The sequence below is a fragment of the Phaseolus vulgaris genome, chromosome 2 (assembly GCF_051622355.1).
Source record: "Phaseolus vulgaris cultivar YP4 chromosome 2, ASM5162235v1, whole genome shotgun sequence".
NCBI lineage: Eukaryota > Viridiplantae > Streptophyta > Magnoliopsida > Fabales > Fabaceae > Phaseolus > Phaseolus vulgaris.
Genome location: NC_143499.1, coordinates 46271932 through 46290553, shown reverse-complemented (window position 1 = coordinate 46290553; position 18622 = coordinate 46271932). Strand labels below are relative to the sequence as shown.

General features: G+C 31.8%; 4 protein-coding genes across 7 annotated transcripts; 2 read left to right on the top strand and 2 right to left on the bottom strand.

The window, feature by feature from the left end:
- Nucleotides 1-618: 618 nt before the first annotated feature.
- LOC137812638 (AT-hook motif nuclear-localized protein 5) lies at nucleotides 619-5392 on the top strand. The gene is made up of 5 exons (XM_068614767.2): nucleotides 619-2010; nucleotides 2752-2819; nucleotides 3464-3595; nucleotides 3690-3848; nucleotides 4926-5392. Exons 1-5 carry the CDS (start codon nucleotides 1533-1535, stop codon nucleotides 5163-5165), a joined length of 1077 nt encoding a protein of 358 aa, XP_068470868.1. The 5' UTR covers nucleotides 619-1532; the 3' UTR covers nucleotides 5166-5392.
- A 967-nt stretch (nucleotides 5393-6359) lies between these two features.
- On the bottom strand, nucleotides 6360-8602 carry LOC137812626 (putative glutathione peroxidase 8). 2 transcript variants are annotated; one of them, XM_068614748.2, is made up of 6 exons: nucleotides 8118-8602; nucleotides 7811-7887; nucleotides 7582-7643; nucleotides 7273-7391; nucleotides 6737-6904; nucleotides 6360-6646 (listed from the first exon to the last, which is right to left on the bottom strand). In XM_068614748.2, the coding sequence occupies exons 1-6, from the start codon at nucleotides 8169-8171 to the stop codon at nucleotides 6614-6616; spliced, it is 513 nt and encodes a 170-aa protein (XP_068470849.1). In that variant the 5' UTR covers nucleotides 8172-8602; the 3' UTR covers nucleotides 6360-6613. The 2 variants fall into 2 exon arrangements, with proteins under 2 accessions (XP_068470849.1, XP_068470848.1); XM_068614747.2 differs by having other exon boundaries at nucleotides 7811-7890; nucleotides 8118-8310.
- Nucleotides 8603-11372: 2770 nt separating this feature from the next.
- LOC137812625 (putative phospholipid hydroperoxide glutathione peroxidase) lies at nucleotides 11373-13593 on the bottom strand. Of its 2 annotated transcripts, XM_068614746.2 has the most exons (6): nucleotides 13168-13593; nucleotides 13003-13079; nucleotides 12731-12792; nucleotides 12387-12505; nucleotides 11682-11849; nucleotides 11373-11591 (listed from the first exon to the last, which is right to left on the bottom strand). In XM_068614746.2, exons 1-6 carry the CDS (start codon nucleotides 13402-13404, stop codon nucleotides 11562-11564), a joined length of 693 nt encoding a protein of 230 aa, XP_068470847.1. In that variant the 5' UTR covers nucleotides 13405-13593; the 3' UTR covers nucleotides 11373-11561. The 2 variants fall into 2 exon arrangements, with proteins under 2 accessions (XP_068470847.1, XP_090155217.1); XM_090299091.1 differs by having other exon boundaries at nucleotides 11533-11849; nucleotides 13168-13520.
- A 1524-nt stretch (nucleotides 13594-15117) lies between these two features.
- LOC137812637 (glutathione S-transferase T1) lies at nucleotides 15118-18240 on the top strand. Of its 2 annotated transcripts, XM_068614766.2 has the most exons (8): nucleotides 15118-15307; nucleotides 15385-15458; nucleotides 15546-15606; nucleotides 15768-15821; nucleotides 16412-16491; nucleotides 17055-17260; nucleotides 17598-17806; nucleotides 17922-18240. In XM_068614766.2, exons 1-8 carry the CDS (start codon nucleotides 15243-15245, stop codon nucleotides 17923-17925), a joined length of 753 nt encoding a protein of 250 aa, XP_068470867.1. In that variant the 5' UTR covers nucleotides 15118-15242; the 3' UTR covers nucleotides 17926-18240. The 2 variants fall into 2 exon arrangements, with proteins under 2 accessions (XP_068470867.1, XP_090155216.1); XM_090299090.1 differs by having other exon boundaries at nucleotides 17598-18046.
- Nucleotides 18241-18622: the final 382 nt, after the last annotated feature.

The window sequence follows — 18622 nt, the reverse complement described above, 5'->3', positions numbered from 1 at the left end:
TCTTCTTCTATCATTCAATGCAATAATTTTATAATTTACTCTATGAAATTTATGTTCTTCTATCCTTCAATGCAATTTTATATTTTCCTCTATGAAATTTATGGTTGTTGCTCATTGTCTTAGCTACAAAGAAATCTCTAATTAAGAAATAATATATTAAAAGTAATTATATTTCTTTCTTAATTAATACTCTAACATTTCCATTATTGTCATCCGTTTTTATTTATTTATTCCATCGACACTATTTTTCATGTCATGGTCCATACTAACAAATTGATACAATTGTTGTAAAACTATATGTATGGCAAAAATAGTAATTTTTATACTTATATACTTATATTTTTTATACATAAAATCACATTATTATTTATAAAAATAATAATAATAATTTCAAGTCAAATAAAACTTATCATGTATAATAAAGTTCTTAAATTAGAATATATATTTTTTGAGAGAAGTTAGTTATTAATCAATACTCCGTCAATGATACGATTAAAACAGTATTATATATATAATACAATTATAGTTTTGTTATTGTTTTTAATACTTAACAAACTAAATTTCAAACTGAAACCTACTTATAAAGACTTGAATATGGATAATGCATATTTTGTGACTAAGAAATATAGTTTAGGTCTTTATGCTCCGTTCCTCTGAAGCAAGGGCTGAGTACCCTAAAAAACAAGGGCTGAGTACCCTAAGAAGCAATAGCAGTCAGAGAAATATCAGGTTTTTGGTACTTTGGTAGGCCACACTTTCCCTCCAATGCCCACATTTTCTGCCGTCCCTGTTAGTCTTCTTTTGTTGTCATGTTTCCCCTTTTTTAATCTTTCTCCCTTCATCGTCATGCTCACAACACAACACAATTAAGTGACAAACCCTTTTTTTTTTACCCCTTTCTACATCCATCTGTTTCACTCACACTCTTCCACTTCACTAACCCCACTTTCTCTCAAAAAGCTCACATTTTTATTCATCTTTCCCCTTCTCAACTCCCTTACTCTCACCCCTTTGTCCTTTTCCCCCTTTTCCCCCTGCATTCTCCTGTCAAAACCCTAGATATCAAATCTGGGGTTTTGTTTTTCTTAGTGAGTTCAGGCAGACAGGTCCTAGAACTGCCAGCTTGCAAAGTCTGAGTTTTCTGTCTGGAATCCAAACTTCTGGTCTTCCTGCATTATTTTATAGACACAACAAATATTTCCTTATGTGCTTTCTCATGGATTTTCTGTTGTGATACTGTCTTGAGTTCCTTTCTACTGGGTAGGCGTGTTTATTTTATAGAGGGGATGTTTTAGATTCATATAAGTAAACATAACCCTTGTTCCAGCACACACTTTGCCGAGTCTTCGAGCCTGTTACCGGTATCTATAGAACTGTTATGTTTTAGATCATTTTATCCTTTCAGGGGTTAAAATCCAATTTTTTCATCATTTTTTGTGTCTTTTTCACTTTAGCATTTTCACCTATTTGTTAGTATAAGAAGTTAGGTTTAGGAGAGTTTTGGCGTAGTTTCATAGGTAGCAAGTAAATGCATGGATGGGAGAGAGATTATGGCATTTCCTGGTGGCTCAGCTTCATATTACATGCATAGAGGAGGGGTTGGAGGGTCTGGTTCTGGACCACTCAGTGGGGGAGGGGAGTTCCAAGCAGCCCCTGGGTTCAGACCTTTGTCAAACACTGGCATTCAAGCTGAGTCGAATTCAAGGGGTCAAGGGGGTGGTTCTGTAGGCTCTAGCTCCACATTTTCCGTGGATCCTCCTCAGGTTCGTGCCAATTTTAACCATGGCATTGGCATTGGCATTGGCGCTGGGGGACCTTCAAGTGAGCCGGTGAAGAAGAAAAGAGGGAGACCCCGTAAATATGGTCCTGATGGAACAGTTTCTCTGAGATTGTCTCCAATGTCTGCCCCCGCTAACTCCACTCAGGGTGAAAGTGCAATAACCCTTTCTCAAAAAAAGGGAAGAGGGCGCCCACCTGGATCTGGAAGGAAGCAACAGCTAGCTGCATTAGGTGTGTTTGTGTGAAGATCTTCATTTCTTGTTTGTAGTATTTGCAATATGGTTAATGATTTCTATATGCACATGTAATGTAGTGTATCCTGAATGAAAAATTACTGTTCAGTATTTGACTCTTTGTGCCCTGATTTTGGTTCAGCAGTAGATGCCTTAAATTTCTGATAAATGCTGTGGTTAGTTTTATGCTGTTAAATTTTTATTTATTAAATCATCCGAGAAATGATGGCTGTGCTTTTGTATTGCTGAAATGTATCTTAAAATGGATTATTTTTGTGTTATTTTCTATTTCTAGATGCATTATTCTGGCAATTTCTGTTTCTTTTTTTCCGTAGTTTTTTTATATTATTTTGTAATGTATCGTTTCAGATTACTGACATTCTATTTTTCTTGTGATATGATCACTGTTATTCTTAATTTCCTCATTCAAAATTTCTGGAAGTAAATGTAATTGTGATGAAGGGATTTCCTGGAGACTTATACAACTGCCTAATGTTGTCATCATCATGATCTCTGATGTTTAGCATGTGTAGTCACTGTCTGCAGTAGGTCACATTTATGGATTATAAATTAAAATAAAAAAAAATAGATGCTAGGTTTTACACTTTTCCCTTCTCATTATGTAACTTTTTTTTATAGTTTTGGTAGTAACTAATGGTAGTAACAAGCTATATTTTTGTATTTTGTTATTTATTTATTTTCTTGAAAGTGGCTGAACTTTTAACATATTGTATTGTAGGTGAATGGATGAATAGTTCAGCAGGCTTGGCCTTTTCACCTCATGTTGTCACTATTGGAGTTGGGGAGGTATTAGCACAGTGTTCATTAGCTATACAGATATTCATATTTATTTTGTTATCTTTTTGCATCTCGAATGTGCAAAATGTCGTTAAGGGCACTCTATGCCTTAGAGCGGATGGATTTGTCTTAAATGCTTGGTCTTATATAGAGCGGATGGATTTTTCTTAAATGCTTGCTCTTATAGGCAAATTTTCTTGTGACTATAAAATCTTTGTTGTAATTATCAGCATAGAAAAAAAACTTGCTCAATGTAGAAAATTTACTTTATGTGACTTGAAGACTTGTGGTCAATAGTCCACAATTCACACACAAATCTAAAAAGCATATATATTTAAAACTATAGTGGGAGAAAATAAATCTGCCTTCTTTTTATTCAGAATGATTTCATAATGTTAATTTACTCATCATGACATGCAAATGCAATCCAAATGGATGGTTTATATAGTTGGAAATCATTGAATGTACACATGGAGGGAGTTTTCAGTGACTGGTTTTTTCATGAGAAATATAAATCAGTTCAGATTGTTCTCTATTTAAAGATGCTTAAAGATGCCGGTTGAATACATCTAATTTGTTTTTCAAATAATAAGTGTTTTATCAATGCATATTAATTTAGAGGTTTCCTGAACAATCACTTTTCATTGTTGCAGGACATTGTGGCAAAGTTATTGTTATTATCTCAGCAGAGACCAAGGGCTCTTTGCGTTTTGTCAGGCACTGGTACAGTTTCTTCAGTCACTCTACGGCAGCCTGCTTCTACCAATGCCAGTGTAACTTTTGAGGTTATAGCACTAATTAGTACTGCTTAAAGTACCTATTGGCTAAGGTCGTCTTATGATGTATTGGCTAACTTATTCTATTTTCTAAATTTAACAGGGACGATTCCAAATACTATGCTTGTCTGGTTCTTACTTGGTTGCTGAAGATGGTGGACCCTCTAATAGAACTGGTGGCATTAGTGTTTCACTTTCTAGTCCCGATGGTCATGTTATTGGTGGTGGTGTTGCTGTGCTTATTGCTGGAAGCCCAGTGCAGGTATCTTGATTCTTCCAAAGTCTGCAATATGTTTGTAGCATGATTATCGGTATCAAATGATTAGTGCGATACAATATTTGGCAATACAGTTTGTGGGTTGTGTTGTATCAAATATGTGTTTTAATCGCACATGAATTGCATAAATTGTGTCTTGCATGCAAATTGTGTGATTCTTCCGCATCATGTTGCAATACCTTGCTTTTGAAAGACCATTGCACTGCACCTGGCTATCATGGCTGCAACAATGGTTTTTTGCAGTCAGAATCATAAAAAAATGGGCACTGGAGTGGGGAAATCTCATTGTACAAGAAGAGAGATGACCCACCACAACCCTGAAGTTAAACAACAGTGTTCTACGTTCTTTTTTTTTACAGTAGGAAAAGTTATGTTTTAGCTCCAAGACAAACTTCACCAAGTTTTAATTTTTTACTTCAGACCTTAAACTATCTTCGGATCCTTTTATTCATATAAAACTTTCTAATATCTTTTAATCAAAATATAGAGAAAAAAGGGTAAAATCTTAGATTTGATTACAATCAAGATTTATTTTCAAATTTAGATTCTAATCATGTTATTTTGGAATCTGTAATATAAATTATTTGTAATGTGTCTCTTTGTCACCTATTTAACTTAAAAAAGCTATTTATGTGTGCATTGATTTCTTTTATGTTAAATTACTCATAAAATTACGCTTATTATTGATCATGAACCTTACAATTGACAATTCCATATCAGTTTGCCATTCAAAAAATCGACTTTCCAATTTATGATTTGTATCCCAATTCAACCATCATGCTTGGAAGTTCTGGTTATTATTAACTTTGCATTCTTAATTGCTTGTTCACGATGTTAAGGCTGAAACAATATGACAAACCAAGAATTTGCTTTGAACTGTTGGGGCAATAGAGATTAGAGAGTTTTGATGTAGCTTAGAGCTGTTCATACTACTATAGTTTCATGTTCAGCCACGGGAGTGGGTAGGGACTATATGCTTCTCAGTTTCTGTATCAAAACCAAAACATCATAATCCTGAAACCGGAAAGGTAGATAGATGAATGAAGGCTTTGCTTGCTACAGGTGGTACTGTGCAGTTTTGTTTATGGTGGCTCGAAGTCCAAGCCTAAACAAGGGCTCACTATCACAGAGGAAAGTTCTGAGCAGCCTCAGCACAATGACAAGATGGCTTCTCCAGCCAGTGCTCCACCTGGTCAAAATCAAAACTACCTCCATTCTGGCACACACATTTGGCCTGGATCTCAACCACCAGAGCTGAAAAGCACGCAAACCCATACTGGCATTGACTTGACTCGTGGGTGAGAATTTATCTTGGAAGGAATATTACAGTTTTGTATATAACTGTTGTACATGCACTTGAGTTTGCAAGCATTGTGATTGTGTTTGTTATCCCCGTTTGTTGGGTGACAGGTTTGCACTATCACATGCTGAAACAAATGATTTATTCGTGATTAAGTGATGATTCTTGGCATATCCAAAAAAACTGTGTTAAAATGTTCATGATATAGTACATGTTTGGTTTACAATTATATGTACTTTTGTGAATTTGATTGCAAACTTGTGGGTTCATGACATGATACGCTATCAAATAGAAGACTTTCTTGAACTTTCTACTTTAATTCAAAGCAAAATTCATTGGGATGGATGTTTTCCCGAGTTAAATTTGATCATTTGTGGGATCACTCGATGTGGACCACAGATAAAGGTTCACCTAACCGATTGCATAGTGGACTGAGCGCAATTATTACCTGGCCTTGGCCCTGGAATTTATTATCTGTGCATAGTGTGCAACTTAATCAACTAACAGAATATAGTTGTCACTGAGCTGGATCTAAATCCTCACTGGTTTACTGCTTGAAAATCTTTTAGATTTTTCTTCAAGAAAAAAAGAAAAGGAATTAAGTTTTTACTCATAATTTGTTGAAATAAATAAAAAAAACACATTAGTGTATATATTATGTTTTAAGTTGTGTATTATTGTTTGGTTTAATGGTAAAAATAGGTTATTGGTCAAGCCCTACTATGCAAACAGGTCATTGATTACTCCTTTTTGTTGTGATGAGAGATCCTTCTGCACCCTATCATATACGCTTCTGCTCCAACAAACAGACCGTCAATTTCTTACCAAATTTACTTGTAATTTGACTTATTTATATTATTCATATAAAAACATTTGCTAACACAAAAATATCCCTTAAATTGTCAAACAAATAATTTATACTCTATGTAAGTGTTCATGGTAACGATCAATTTTGACGTCCATCCGATAAATATTAAAACCAACACCGTCCTACTTCCCACTTGTAGACTACTACAATTTGGTTTTGTAGAAAGTAAAAATGACATTTGCATGAAATAAGTTAAGTTGAATCATAGGAAATGAAACGCAATTAGCACTATGTCCTTTACATACCAGTAGATTTTAAGTGGTGTCATTGACGGTAAAGTTGAGCTTCTCCATGAATGATTGAAGTTAGAACATGAAGTCGAGGGACCTTAAACAATTTTTTCATATTCATCATTGCCATATGATTATACGTTTTAGATTTATGCTCTCACAATCCCAATAAAACCAAGCACTACAAACCAGGAATCATGTTGTCAATGGGATAAGCAAATCTTGTTACAGTTAATAAAAAAAAACCTTCATGCAAAAAATCAGAGTTTTCAAAGGGAACATAACAAAGTCTAGAGAAGATGCTTTGACATTCATGAGATGAGACCCTCTCTTCCCAGCTGAATCCTTTCATTCATACAATACCAAGTAGCTTACGGATGTCTCGCTGCCAAAAAAAAAACGCCACAAGAATTAGAGGCAGCATAAACCATTTGGTTTATAGAATCTTAACATATAGAGATAATGCAATCTTTACCTCAAGGCTAAGAGGAGATGTGGTGGGATAATAGCGATCTACCACTTGCCCATCCTTGTCAACCAGAAACTTGGCAAAGTTCCACTGAATATTATCCCCTAATATTCCCCACTTACCCGACTTCAAGAATTTATATAGAAGAGCAGAATTGTTCCCATTCACTTCAATCTAGCAATGATAGAGAGAGAACATATACCGGATGTCACATTTCTTCAAAAAAAATAAAAAGTTCATGATTGTATTGTAGAGTCTAAAGCAGATGAAAATGTTGATTTGAACACACACGAGGAGGTTTAATATTGGCAATAGATGACCAAGCAAAATTGATCTCACGCCATAACAAACAGAAATCTCACTCAGGGCAGTGACAAGCAACGCAGACGCACAAAATCCCTACTATTTAATCTTCAGCATAAGTATCACAAAAAAGTTGGAATCTAAATTATAACACCTGAATAAAATTAATTGGCACTTGAGAGGGCCCAAACTTGATGATTAAATGTAAGGTTTCCAAGCTTGTATGTTCATCCATCTACCTTATCAAAGATGGGAAATTCAGATTTAAAGCGAGTGCAGACAAACTCCTTAATTTGATCATTGCTTCCAGGTTCTTCCTCCCCAAATTGATTACATGGAAATGCCAGAATCTCCAGCCCTAATGAAGCCATCAAACTCAGTCATATCTATTAATAAAAAACATATTCGGAAAATAATAAAAAGTGACACTCTGCTTCATACAGTAAAGCATCACAATATCAATCTCCACAAGCACAAATCATAGAGCCAACCTAAATTATGCAGAAATGAAGCACATAAAACCATGAAACCGTTATATAACCACAAACCTTTGTCTTTGTACTTCTCATATAGTTGATTCAACTCCACATAATTTGAGTTGGTCATGCCACTGCCTCAACAATACCAGCCAAACAAGAACTATAAATATTCTCAAGTGATGATAACCTCAGAAAGAATAATCATTGATATGAGGGGGAAAAATTTCCGATGATGAAAAGTCCTAACATTTAATAAAAAAAAGGAAGAAATATATGATAGCAGAGAGGGATAGCATACCATTTGGAAGCAACATTAACAATGACCAATACTTTTCCCTTGTAAGTGACAAGATCGACATCATCACCTTTGGTATCCTGCTAGTCAACGCAAAAACTCTCAAATCGTAATCATACATACACATACACATTCAAGGATTAAAATGATGGTTTTATGATTTTGAAAATAAAATTAAGTGATACTCGAGATTTCAAGCCTAATTTAGTAACAGTATAGTAATCTTAAATAAATAAAAACAAGATTGTGATAGAAGAAAAGGTTGCGATTTAAGGTTACAGTCAAACACAGAGAGAGATAAAGTAGAAACCTTGACAGTAAAATCGTAAACAGACTTTGGATGGTTGGTGGGTTGAGTGGCCATGGTGTGAAGGTCACAGAGAGAACGCAACAGTTCCAATCAGAGACTGAAGAAGCTGATGAGTTTAGAAGAACCCAACCCAACCAATCACCACACTCAGCGACGTTGAAAACTTGTGTGAAGCAATTTTCTACTTCCCTTTTCTGAGTTTTAAACCTTTTCTATGTCTCAAATTCATCATAAGTTCTTTGTTATTTGACAATTTTTTTCATTTTAAAAAATAATAAGAGAATCAAATTTATTTCATTTTAAAAAAATAAAAGAGACCTGGTTTGTTCATAAATACTTAAAGATTAGTATTATGACTTCAAAATTAATTTGGTTTATATTTTGAAAAATATAATTATGAATAATTTGTGTAGTTTTAATCCATAAAGGTAGACCTAATTGATAAAAGAATGGGAGTTTTTTACCACATTCAATGAAGTGGGTATAGCGCGTAGAAGGCATGCCGCAGGCACATTTCAAACAAAAAAAGAATGAGATTGTTTTGTTGGTTTATTATCAGAATGTTTATATTTTCTTTTACGATTTTGGGTAGGTCGTGCATTATAAGCATGATTTTAATTAAATTTTTTATTAAGATTTAATTAAAATCTTAATTGTTTCTTCAAACTTTTATTTTCAGACAATAGATTCATAGTTTCTGAATGTCATTTATAATTAAATTAAACTAAATGATGGTGTGATTATGAGGAGATTTATCCTATAAGCATTGAAAAACATAGTGACCTCTTAAAAAACATCTTTGCATACTCCTGTAGTTTGTTCTCCATAAGGTAGGGTTAGGTTATAAATAGGCATCAATCAACCCTCAGATTTGGAAGAAATCAGAATCATTCTCCACACCCATTCCCCTGCATAACCTCTTATCCAAAGCATTGCATCAACTCTACTTATTAAATTAGTCTAATTTAATTCAAGTCAAATTTTAAAAATATACAAAAAAAAAAATAGTAAGTCACACATGAAAAGTTGATATAAAAATAATTCCTACAAGTCCAATTTTTTATTTTTTTAAAATTAAAAAGTACGTCATTATATAATATGACTTAATTCCCTATCTATCACCATTTACACTTTTATTTCCCTATCTAGCACCCTTTTGTTTTTATTTCCCTATCTAGCACCCTTTTATTTTTTATTTTCCTATCTAGCACCATTTCAAAAATAAATAAATAAATAATAAATTAATTTTATTTTATAATTTTAATTTTGAATACATTAAAAAATAAGTATTTTTAATGTTTAAAATAGTTAGAAATATAATGAATGAATAAATAAATGATTTTTTACAAAATAAAAATAAAAAAGTAATAAATTAAAAATGTTTAGTTTAATTTTTTTTTAAGAATGAAGAAAATAAAAAAATTAAACTCTACAACAACATAAAAGTTGAATCTATAAACATAAATTAGTATTTATTTTTATTATTATTGATGATGTAATCATGTTAATTTCAAGTAAAAAATACAGTACATAATTATAAAAAAAATCAAAGTCAACTAGTATTAATTAATATTGAACGCACAAAAAAACTAATGCAATTGCTACACTTAATGCTCAAAAATGAAAAGAAGAAAAATGTAAAAATAAATAAATATAGAAAATAAAAACAACAACATTGCAACAAATCTTTCATGTTACGAAAGACTATTTGATGGAACTAAAAAATGAAGAAGAGTATTGGCCTGCATACACCAGTCAAATACTATACCCAAGTCCTGACATGAAAATAACCTCAAAGGGATACCTAAGTCAAGTCATATAAGAACTGATATTAACATAAGAGAACAACATGATCGAACACAAAAAAAAAACATGTCCTAACATTATTAGATTATGCTTTTCTCGTCTTTAATTATGTTTCATTTCACACAAACTATTTAATATATCATTGAAGAAAATATTAAATGAATGATCATCTTTCATTTATTTTTCTTTTTATGATCAACATCTACTTATTTAGTATCGTCTTATATCTCTTATTTTTATCTTGTTTGGATTTTTTTTTATATCTTGTATATTTATCTTATTTTGTTTTTCCTTTATTTTATATCTTATATGTTTTTAGTTATTGTTTTTTTCTGTCATTGTTTATTTATTTTTATTTTATTATTGTTGTTTTTATTTTCTATACTTATTTATTTTTGTATTTTTTTCTTCTCATTTTTAATCATTAAGTGTAACATTTACATTAGTTTTTTTTTAAAGATTTTGCATTTAGGGTAGACACTTCAATATTATTTGTGTGTCCACTATTAATTAATACTAATTGATTTTAGTTTTTTTATAATTATGTTTTATATTTTTTACTTGAAATTAACATGATTACATCATCAATAATAATAATAAAAATACTAATTTATGTTTATAGATTCAACTTTTATGTTGTTGTAGGGTTTAATTTCTTATTTTCTTCATTATTAAAAAAATAATTTTAAATTAAGTATTTTAAATTTATTATTATTTTTATTTTGTAAAAACTCATTTCTTTATTTATTAATTACATTTCTAACTATTTTAAACATTAAAAATACTTATTTTTTAATACATTCAAAATTAAAATTATAAAAAAATTAATTAATTTATTTTTGAAATAGTGTTAGATAGGGAAATAAAAAATAAAAGGGTTTTAGATAGGGAAATAAAAGTAAAAAGGTGCTAGATAGGAAAATAAAAGTAAAAAAATACTAGTTAGAAAAATAAAAGTGTAAATGGTGCTAGATAGAAAATTTATATATATAATATACCATATTTTATAACTGTAAAAAAACTATTTTTTTACAGGCGCTTTTATAACTATTATTTTACTTTGTCATTTCAATTTTATTATATATTTAAGATTTGATGTGAAAATATGTAAAAATATTTTTTTTTTTCTAGACATAAAAATTATATGTTAATATTAATTTCATTGTATTAATAAAATTTCATTAAAATTTCATTGTATTAATAAAATTTCATTGTATTAATAAAATAAAATATATTAAATAAAGATAAAATTTTAAAAAAAATTATATAAAAAAACGGTTATAATGAAAAATTCTCTTTATATATAAAAATAAATTTTATTTATTTAAAACTATATCTTTTTAAATATAAAACTACGGACCCACAGAATTCCACTAGTTAAATAGTATAAATTAAATCGTACTTAATAATAATAAAATGAATAATTCAATAATAATGACAAGACAGCAATGAAATAGAAAGCTTTAAGTTTACTATGCTCACAGTAATAAGTAAACAATGTCATGGTTATGAACATAATATCAGGTAATAATGTAAGAAAACAGACAAGAAAGTGCAAAAACATCTGCAACACATTTCTTATTTATAATAATGTTCTAATCACTATTCATTTATTGACAGACGCAGCCATCTGTAACTTCAAGCATCCAACAACTTCAACAAGTCCTTCTGCAGATATCAGAAAAAGAAGCATTGTTAGTGTGAAAATATCACATACGTGTAGGCCAAATTATTGGTGCATAATACTAATTCTCTTACCTCCATGCTCAGAGGAGAAGTTGTGGGTGCATAGCGATCAACAACCTTCCCCTCCTTATCAACAAGGAACTTGGAGAAGTTCCATTTGATATTATCCCCGAAGAGTCCACCTTTGCTTGATTTTAGATATTTGTAGAGTGGATCAGCCTTGTCACCATTCACATCAACCTATATTAAATGCAAAAGAACAATGGTCTCAGTGAATACTTAGACACAGGAAAGTGAAATATATTCTAAATCAACCATGAACAAACAAAAATTAGCTTCCTCTAGTCTGAAGTTTATCTTATTTGCCTAGTATTGGGAGATGGGCTATGAACACCACACCAAGGAAGAATACAAGTATTGGAGTCAATCTATTCATCTCTACTTTAATGGTTCATATATTAAAGCATTACACAACCAGGACTAAAACTGTAGGAAATCTTGAAAGTATCCATTTCTCTCCTAATCATCTCTGATTTTCAGGGAGAGTTAATTTCAGAACTCAGTCAGAACATCTTCAAGGGAAACTAATTGGAGATTAGAGGTGAACACAAAGCATACGCTAAATTGTGGCTCAAACAACATTTGAGCTACAGCCCAAAAAATTGGTAATCAAAGAGCAAATCCCAAGGATATAGACAGAGCATGAAATTGATTTTTATACACAGGAATGAATTCACAGTCAGAAGGAAATGAGAATAAGCAAAGGTTTTTTTTTACCTTGTCAAAAACAGGAAACTCAGCCTTGAAGCGAGTACAAACAAACTCTTGTATCTGTTCATTAGATCCAGGCTCCTGTGCCCCAAATTGATTGCATGGGAATGCTAGAATCTCCAGACCTAAACAAAGAGGATTAAGGTTTTGAGAAAGAAGACATGGGTGTGTTAGGGTAATCACTTCAATGCGAATAGAGTAAAATACGCAAGATTAAAACAAAATGAATTTGCCATGCAACAGAGATAACATTGACACTACCACCATAAGATAAAAAGAAAGGGACAGCAAGAAACAAACAAACGGCAGTACAACAACCGCAACCGCATGAACAGAAGACAAAAACAAACCTTTTTGTTTGTATTTCTCGTACAACTGACTCAGCTCTGTGTAATTCGAATTAGTCAAGCCACTGCATCGAACATTGAACCAACATCAACATATACCACAAAGAATTGGTTTGAAACAAAATTAAGGGCGAAATCCTCCAATTCTAAACCCACATGACTAGCTGTGCCAATTTGGGGTAAAATCAGAGAGCATAACAAATCAACATGAAAATTGCTCAAATTCAATTTCAATTAAATAAAGAAAATGAGAAAAATGAAAATTGGAGAGGTACCATTGTGAGGCAACGTTGACAATTATAAGGACCTTCCCTTTGTAGTCGCCCAGATTGATTTCAGTTCCCTTAGCATCCTGAAAAAAGATAAAGAAAAGGGTTAATCTAAAATCTAAAGTTTACGCAGTTTACAAAGTAATCGATGAAAAAAAGCAAGATGTATACCTTAACGGTGAAATCATAGACTGATTTGAAGCATGAAGTGCCCATAGTGTGATCTGTTCTGAAGGAGGAGAAGAAAGAGGTGGTGGAGGTTGAAGGAAGAGGTTTGAAAGAGGCGTGAAGAAGAGGAGGGAAGAGGGTAGAATTTGAGAGAAATTGAAGAGAAGAAGAGGTGGAAGAGGCTAATCTTATAGCAGTTGTTGTGCGGATAAAGATGCGAGTGGTTGAAGAAGAAAGCATTGGCAAAAGGGTTATATAGTGATCTATAGCGTCTTTATTCCGCGTAGAGTGACACCTTCCTTGGTTCTTCTTATTAACGTAGCTGGGTCCAGTTCGAGGATTCCATGGTTGTGCTATTATGTGAATGTGAACCGCTTGCGTGTACTTCTGTCTGGTCACGGTATCGGTGACGGTGACAAGGTAAACGTTTCACACGTGGACACTTTCTTTAACAGTTATATTATATTAATTATTAATTATATATACAATCATATTTGATAACTATTTCTTTATTAATTATTATACAATCATATTTGACAACTATTTATTTATGTCATTTTTTTTATGCAGGCAAGCTTTGTCTTTGTTAAAATAAACATATTATAAATTTGAACTATCTATTTTATTCTTTTTTTTAACAATTTTTCCAAATCGATATTGAAATCCAATTTACTTTTAAATCTATATGGAAAGCCTGTTAGATTAAATGCCATTTTTAGCAATAAACTAATTCGCAGAAATAAAATTTAATTGAGAAAAAATGCAATTAAATTTAATATAATTAGACTTAATTTTTGTTTGAAGCAACTTGTGAACGTAAGGCATGACACCCAACAGGCCCCATAATAAGGGCCAGCTCGTTGACAAAAACAAACTGAAGAAGGCCGTTTTCTTCTGCATCCCCGTAATTTCTTCCTACACTTCTATAGAAGTGGTGAAATTTCCATTTTGTCCCTAATAAATAAATAAACTCATATTATCTCTTTTCATTTTCTTCATTTACTCAACCACTATTTCTTCCAGTAAATATCAATTGTCATGGAGCCTTTCAATCTTTCATTAATTTTGTAACTCTATTACAAAAAAGAATTTTCCAATTTTATTTATTTTTCTCATTTTAAAAATTCTAAACAACCTTATTAGTAGTAAACACGTATATGGACATAACAAATATAATATCATCAACAAACATATTTTCATTAGTTATGAAATCTCATCTCTAATTTATTGGCTAAATCATATTCAACTGTTCAACATTATCGTGTACAAAATATAAATTTTGTATGCTAGTGTAGACAACAATCCAAAATTGGAAACCAATATCATGAATTAACAACACAAAGTTCAATATGTTATGTTGATTCGATGATGCATGTTGCTTTTATCATTGGATTTATCTACCTATTATTCATTATCTTAATATGATAAAAAATATGAAGTATGAATTAATCTTTAATTTTTTTTTTTACATTAAAATACTTATTTTTTATTTATTTTTGTGAACATAATTATTAATTATTTTAAGTTGATAATAATTAATTTCGTGTAATAAGGGATTATTGTCATAAATTATTTTTAACTAGATAAACATAATGATTTTATTATTTATAGCTGTATTTCGTAAATTTATTATTTATTTAATTATCATTTTATATGTTTATTAATATTTTTATTATTTTAATAATAAAAATAATAATTATAATATAAATATACATAAATTAATAATATAAAAACATAACATATATTTAATATAATAATTATAAACATATATATTCATGATCGATTATGCGAACTGATGATCAATGAATACATATTTTCTTATATATACTATAGAACAATGATATTTTTTTCACAATTCTTCGTAATTACAAGAAGAAAGAACTGCTTTTTTTATTGCTCAATTTTTATTTTTAATTAATTTTTTATTAGTTGATTTTCGTCCTTTCTTCCCCTATCTTCGCTGGAGTAAATCTGTTGTCGAAAGCAAAGATACCCTTCACATTATTACAGTAAGATAACATAAACGGTGTTGTGAGTTGAGTGCGTAAGCAAGTGAGAGAGAAAGAAAGAAAGAAAAGATGAAGCTGAAGGTTTATGCAGATCGAATGTCCCAGCCATCTCGTGCGATTCTCATCTTCTGCAAGTAATTATATTTTCTTTTTCTTTTTCTTTTTAATTTTTTCTGTCTCCTTCTGAAATCTGAATACGGTTTGTGTACAGAGTGAATGGAATAGATTTTGAAGAGATCAAAGTCGAGTTATCCAAACGTCAGCACTTGTCTCCCGAATTCCGAGGTAATCTGTCATTTCTCGATTTTTATTTTCATTCAAAACAGTATCTATACTCTCTCCCGTCTTTAATTTTATTGGATTTTCCTTCAGCGATTAACCCTTTAGGGCAAGTCCCTGCAATTGTTGATGGAAGGTTCAAGCTATTTGAGAGGTACTTCGGCTTCTGAATTTCATGTTTAATGCGATTCTTCAAATTTCATTTTGTTATTGGTTTGGGTTGGTGCTGGTTACAGTTGTCAACGCATTCCGTGCTTATGGAGTGTGGAATTATCTTCATTCTTGTTAACGGGTGTGTTGTTTTCTTCTCTGCAGTCATGCAATTCTCATATATCTTGCATCTGCGTTTCCAGGAGTTGCAGACCACTGGTTAGTTTGAATTATTGTCTTCTCCCGTTTTACAAATTTAATTGCTATGTTGTCTGTGAAATTAGATATGTGGATGTAAAGAAGCAAGGAGGGGTGTTGGGTTGTGTACGTGTTTCGTTGGCTAAATGCGCGTTGTTGTTTCTTAACAAAGTGGCGTCTTTTTTACAACTACTCATAATGTTATTTTCACAGTTTGTATGTGCATTGGTGCTTCATGTCATAAGGGATCGTTTGGTTTAAGGGAGGGGAGGGGAAGGAATGAAAGAGAGGGATTTTGATTTGATATTTTGTTTGTTAAAGAGGAGGGGAGGAGAGGGGGAGTGTAATCCTTTTCTTGTTTGGTTTTCAAAGATAGAGTAAGGATTTTAAATATTATGTTACTTTTATATCCTTATAATTTTGGATTTCAAAACATAAATAGAGTTATTTTTGTCAGTAGAATTGGAATCCTACTGCAATAATTACCTTTCTGTATGCTTGTTATTTATACAGCAGGTTCCTGTCTGTTGTGTTTATATTGATCCCTTTGCAGGGGACACACTTCTTTTGCCTGTTTTTTTTAACAGTTTTTGTTTTGTTCATTCCCTTAGGTACCCAGCCGATCTTTCCAGGAGAGCAAGAATTCACTCTGTGTTAGATTGGCATCACCAGAATTTGCGGCGTGGGGCAGGTGCATCATAGCTCATGAAGAAGCCTTTTGTGCTTTTTGTTGTTGTCTTCATTGCATGTGAAACTATCATGAAAATTAATGTTATGTCATGAGTTCTTATCATGCTGGCCTACTTTAACTAATCTCAATGTAAATAAATCATAAATTAGTGTCATGTTTTGCTTGCTTGCTAGATCAGATAGCTTTATACTTTAGCACTTTTGAGGAATTTTGCTTTCCATTTGCAAAGTAGTAGAGTTAAAAACATAGCTTGAAGATGACAGTGAAGCTTCAGAAAATATACTTAAATACCTTACTCTGGACAATTTAATTGGTTGTAGAAGATAGTATATCTTACTCCGATGCTTTGTATCAATGGCAAAGTAATTTGCATAACATATTGTTTAGTTCTGGTAATGCATGTATTTAGGTTGATCTATGTTTTATTCTTGTACATGTACATGTTGAAGCCATGCTTTGCATAAATTTCCTTTGAACACAGGTGAGATGCTGTTTTTTGTTTGTATGCAAAACTTTTCCTGCTTCGTTTCTTTTAGTGACATATCTTATTGATTGTATTCCAGCTGGGTTTGTTCTAAACACTGTACTAGCGCCACTGTTGGGTCTACCACTTAACCAACAAGCAGCTGCTGAAGCTGAGAAAATTTTGATTTCGTCGTTGACAAAATTAGAGAACATTTGGCTTAAGGGGAATGGAAAGTACTTGCTTGGTGGCTTACGACCATCCATAGCAGATCTCAGTCTGGTTTGCGAAATTATGCAATTAGAGGTAAATGGTGAATTTCATCTATAATAGGAATGGTCATTAATTATGTCATCATGACTTGGGGAAATGGGGATGGTTTTATTTTTTCATCAAGCTTTTTTCTTGAGTTTTGAAGAAAATAAATTGTGGACCTCTTTCTGATTTAGTTTATGTTGTATGACTGAGAAGTCCAGAAACATACAGGTGTGGTCAGGCGTGTTTGGTTTGGCTAAGATAAGGAAATATAGTTTACTTTTAATGTTGGTCTAACTAAGAACTATTTAGTTAGAAATGTGACAAGCAGGTGTTGATCCCCTCCTCTAGAGGAATTGTGATATTGACTTGGTTTCTTTGGATGCAGCTTTTAAATGGGAAGGACCGTGATCGTATTCTTGGCCCGCACAAGAAAGTTCTGCAGTGGATTGAGAGCACAAGAAATGCAACGAGACCTCACTTTGATGAAGTTCATAAAATCCTCTATATGCTCAAAACGAAGCTTTCTGAGCAGCAATCTAATCAGGCAGACAGCGTGATGGAATCGAGGATTAGAACCCCACTAACTTCAAAAATGTGACCAAACAACCTTGACAGATAACTTTATCTGATGCATATACATATGCTGATTGAAACATCAAAGATGATAATGTTTTTGTCTGTATTGAGACCCTTAATCTATGTTGGACAGGTAAAAATTGTCATTGTCAATTGAAGAGACAACGTGTCCTCCTAAATACATATTGGGGTGCGTTTGGAAGCATGTTCTATTATAACTCAGTTGAATGGAAAAAAATTCACTTTTTGATGCTCAAACTGAGAAGGAAGTGGAGTGTTGGATCCACGTTCAGTTCAACTGAACATAAATGTAAACAGATACATCGTCTATGGTTTATGTGTTATTTAATTTTGCTGTGTACAATATTTTCAAGGAGTTGGTAAGTTGCTGTAAAACTATATGAATTGTACAATATTTTTTTAATATAAAAACAAGAATGTTTATTTCATCATTATTTTGCATCACTATATTGACCCCAATCCTTCAATTGTAGGATATAAATATGTATGCATTATCCAATGGCACTAGTGTGAAAGCACGTCATTGCCTGATAATTATACTACCATTACTAAAGACTATTATATTTCTCAATTTTTTTTATATAAATTTCTCACTAATAAAATGTCTTATGATAAAATAATAACTGATAAAGTTGGAGACTTTGGATGCATGGAAGGTATGTAGTTCTTTTTAATTATAGTTTATTCTATATCTAAAACAATATAATGAGGAGTCCATTTTTAGACTATTTTGTTGAGGGTTGTTATTAATGTTAACATGATTGTAGATTAGTTTTACAATGTTAAAGGAAACAGTTAAGAGAATTATATTAT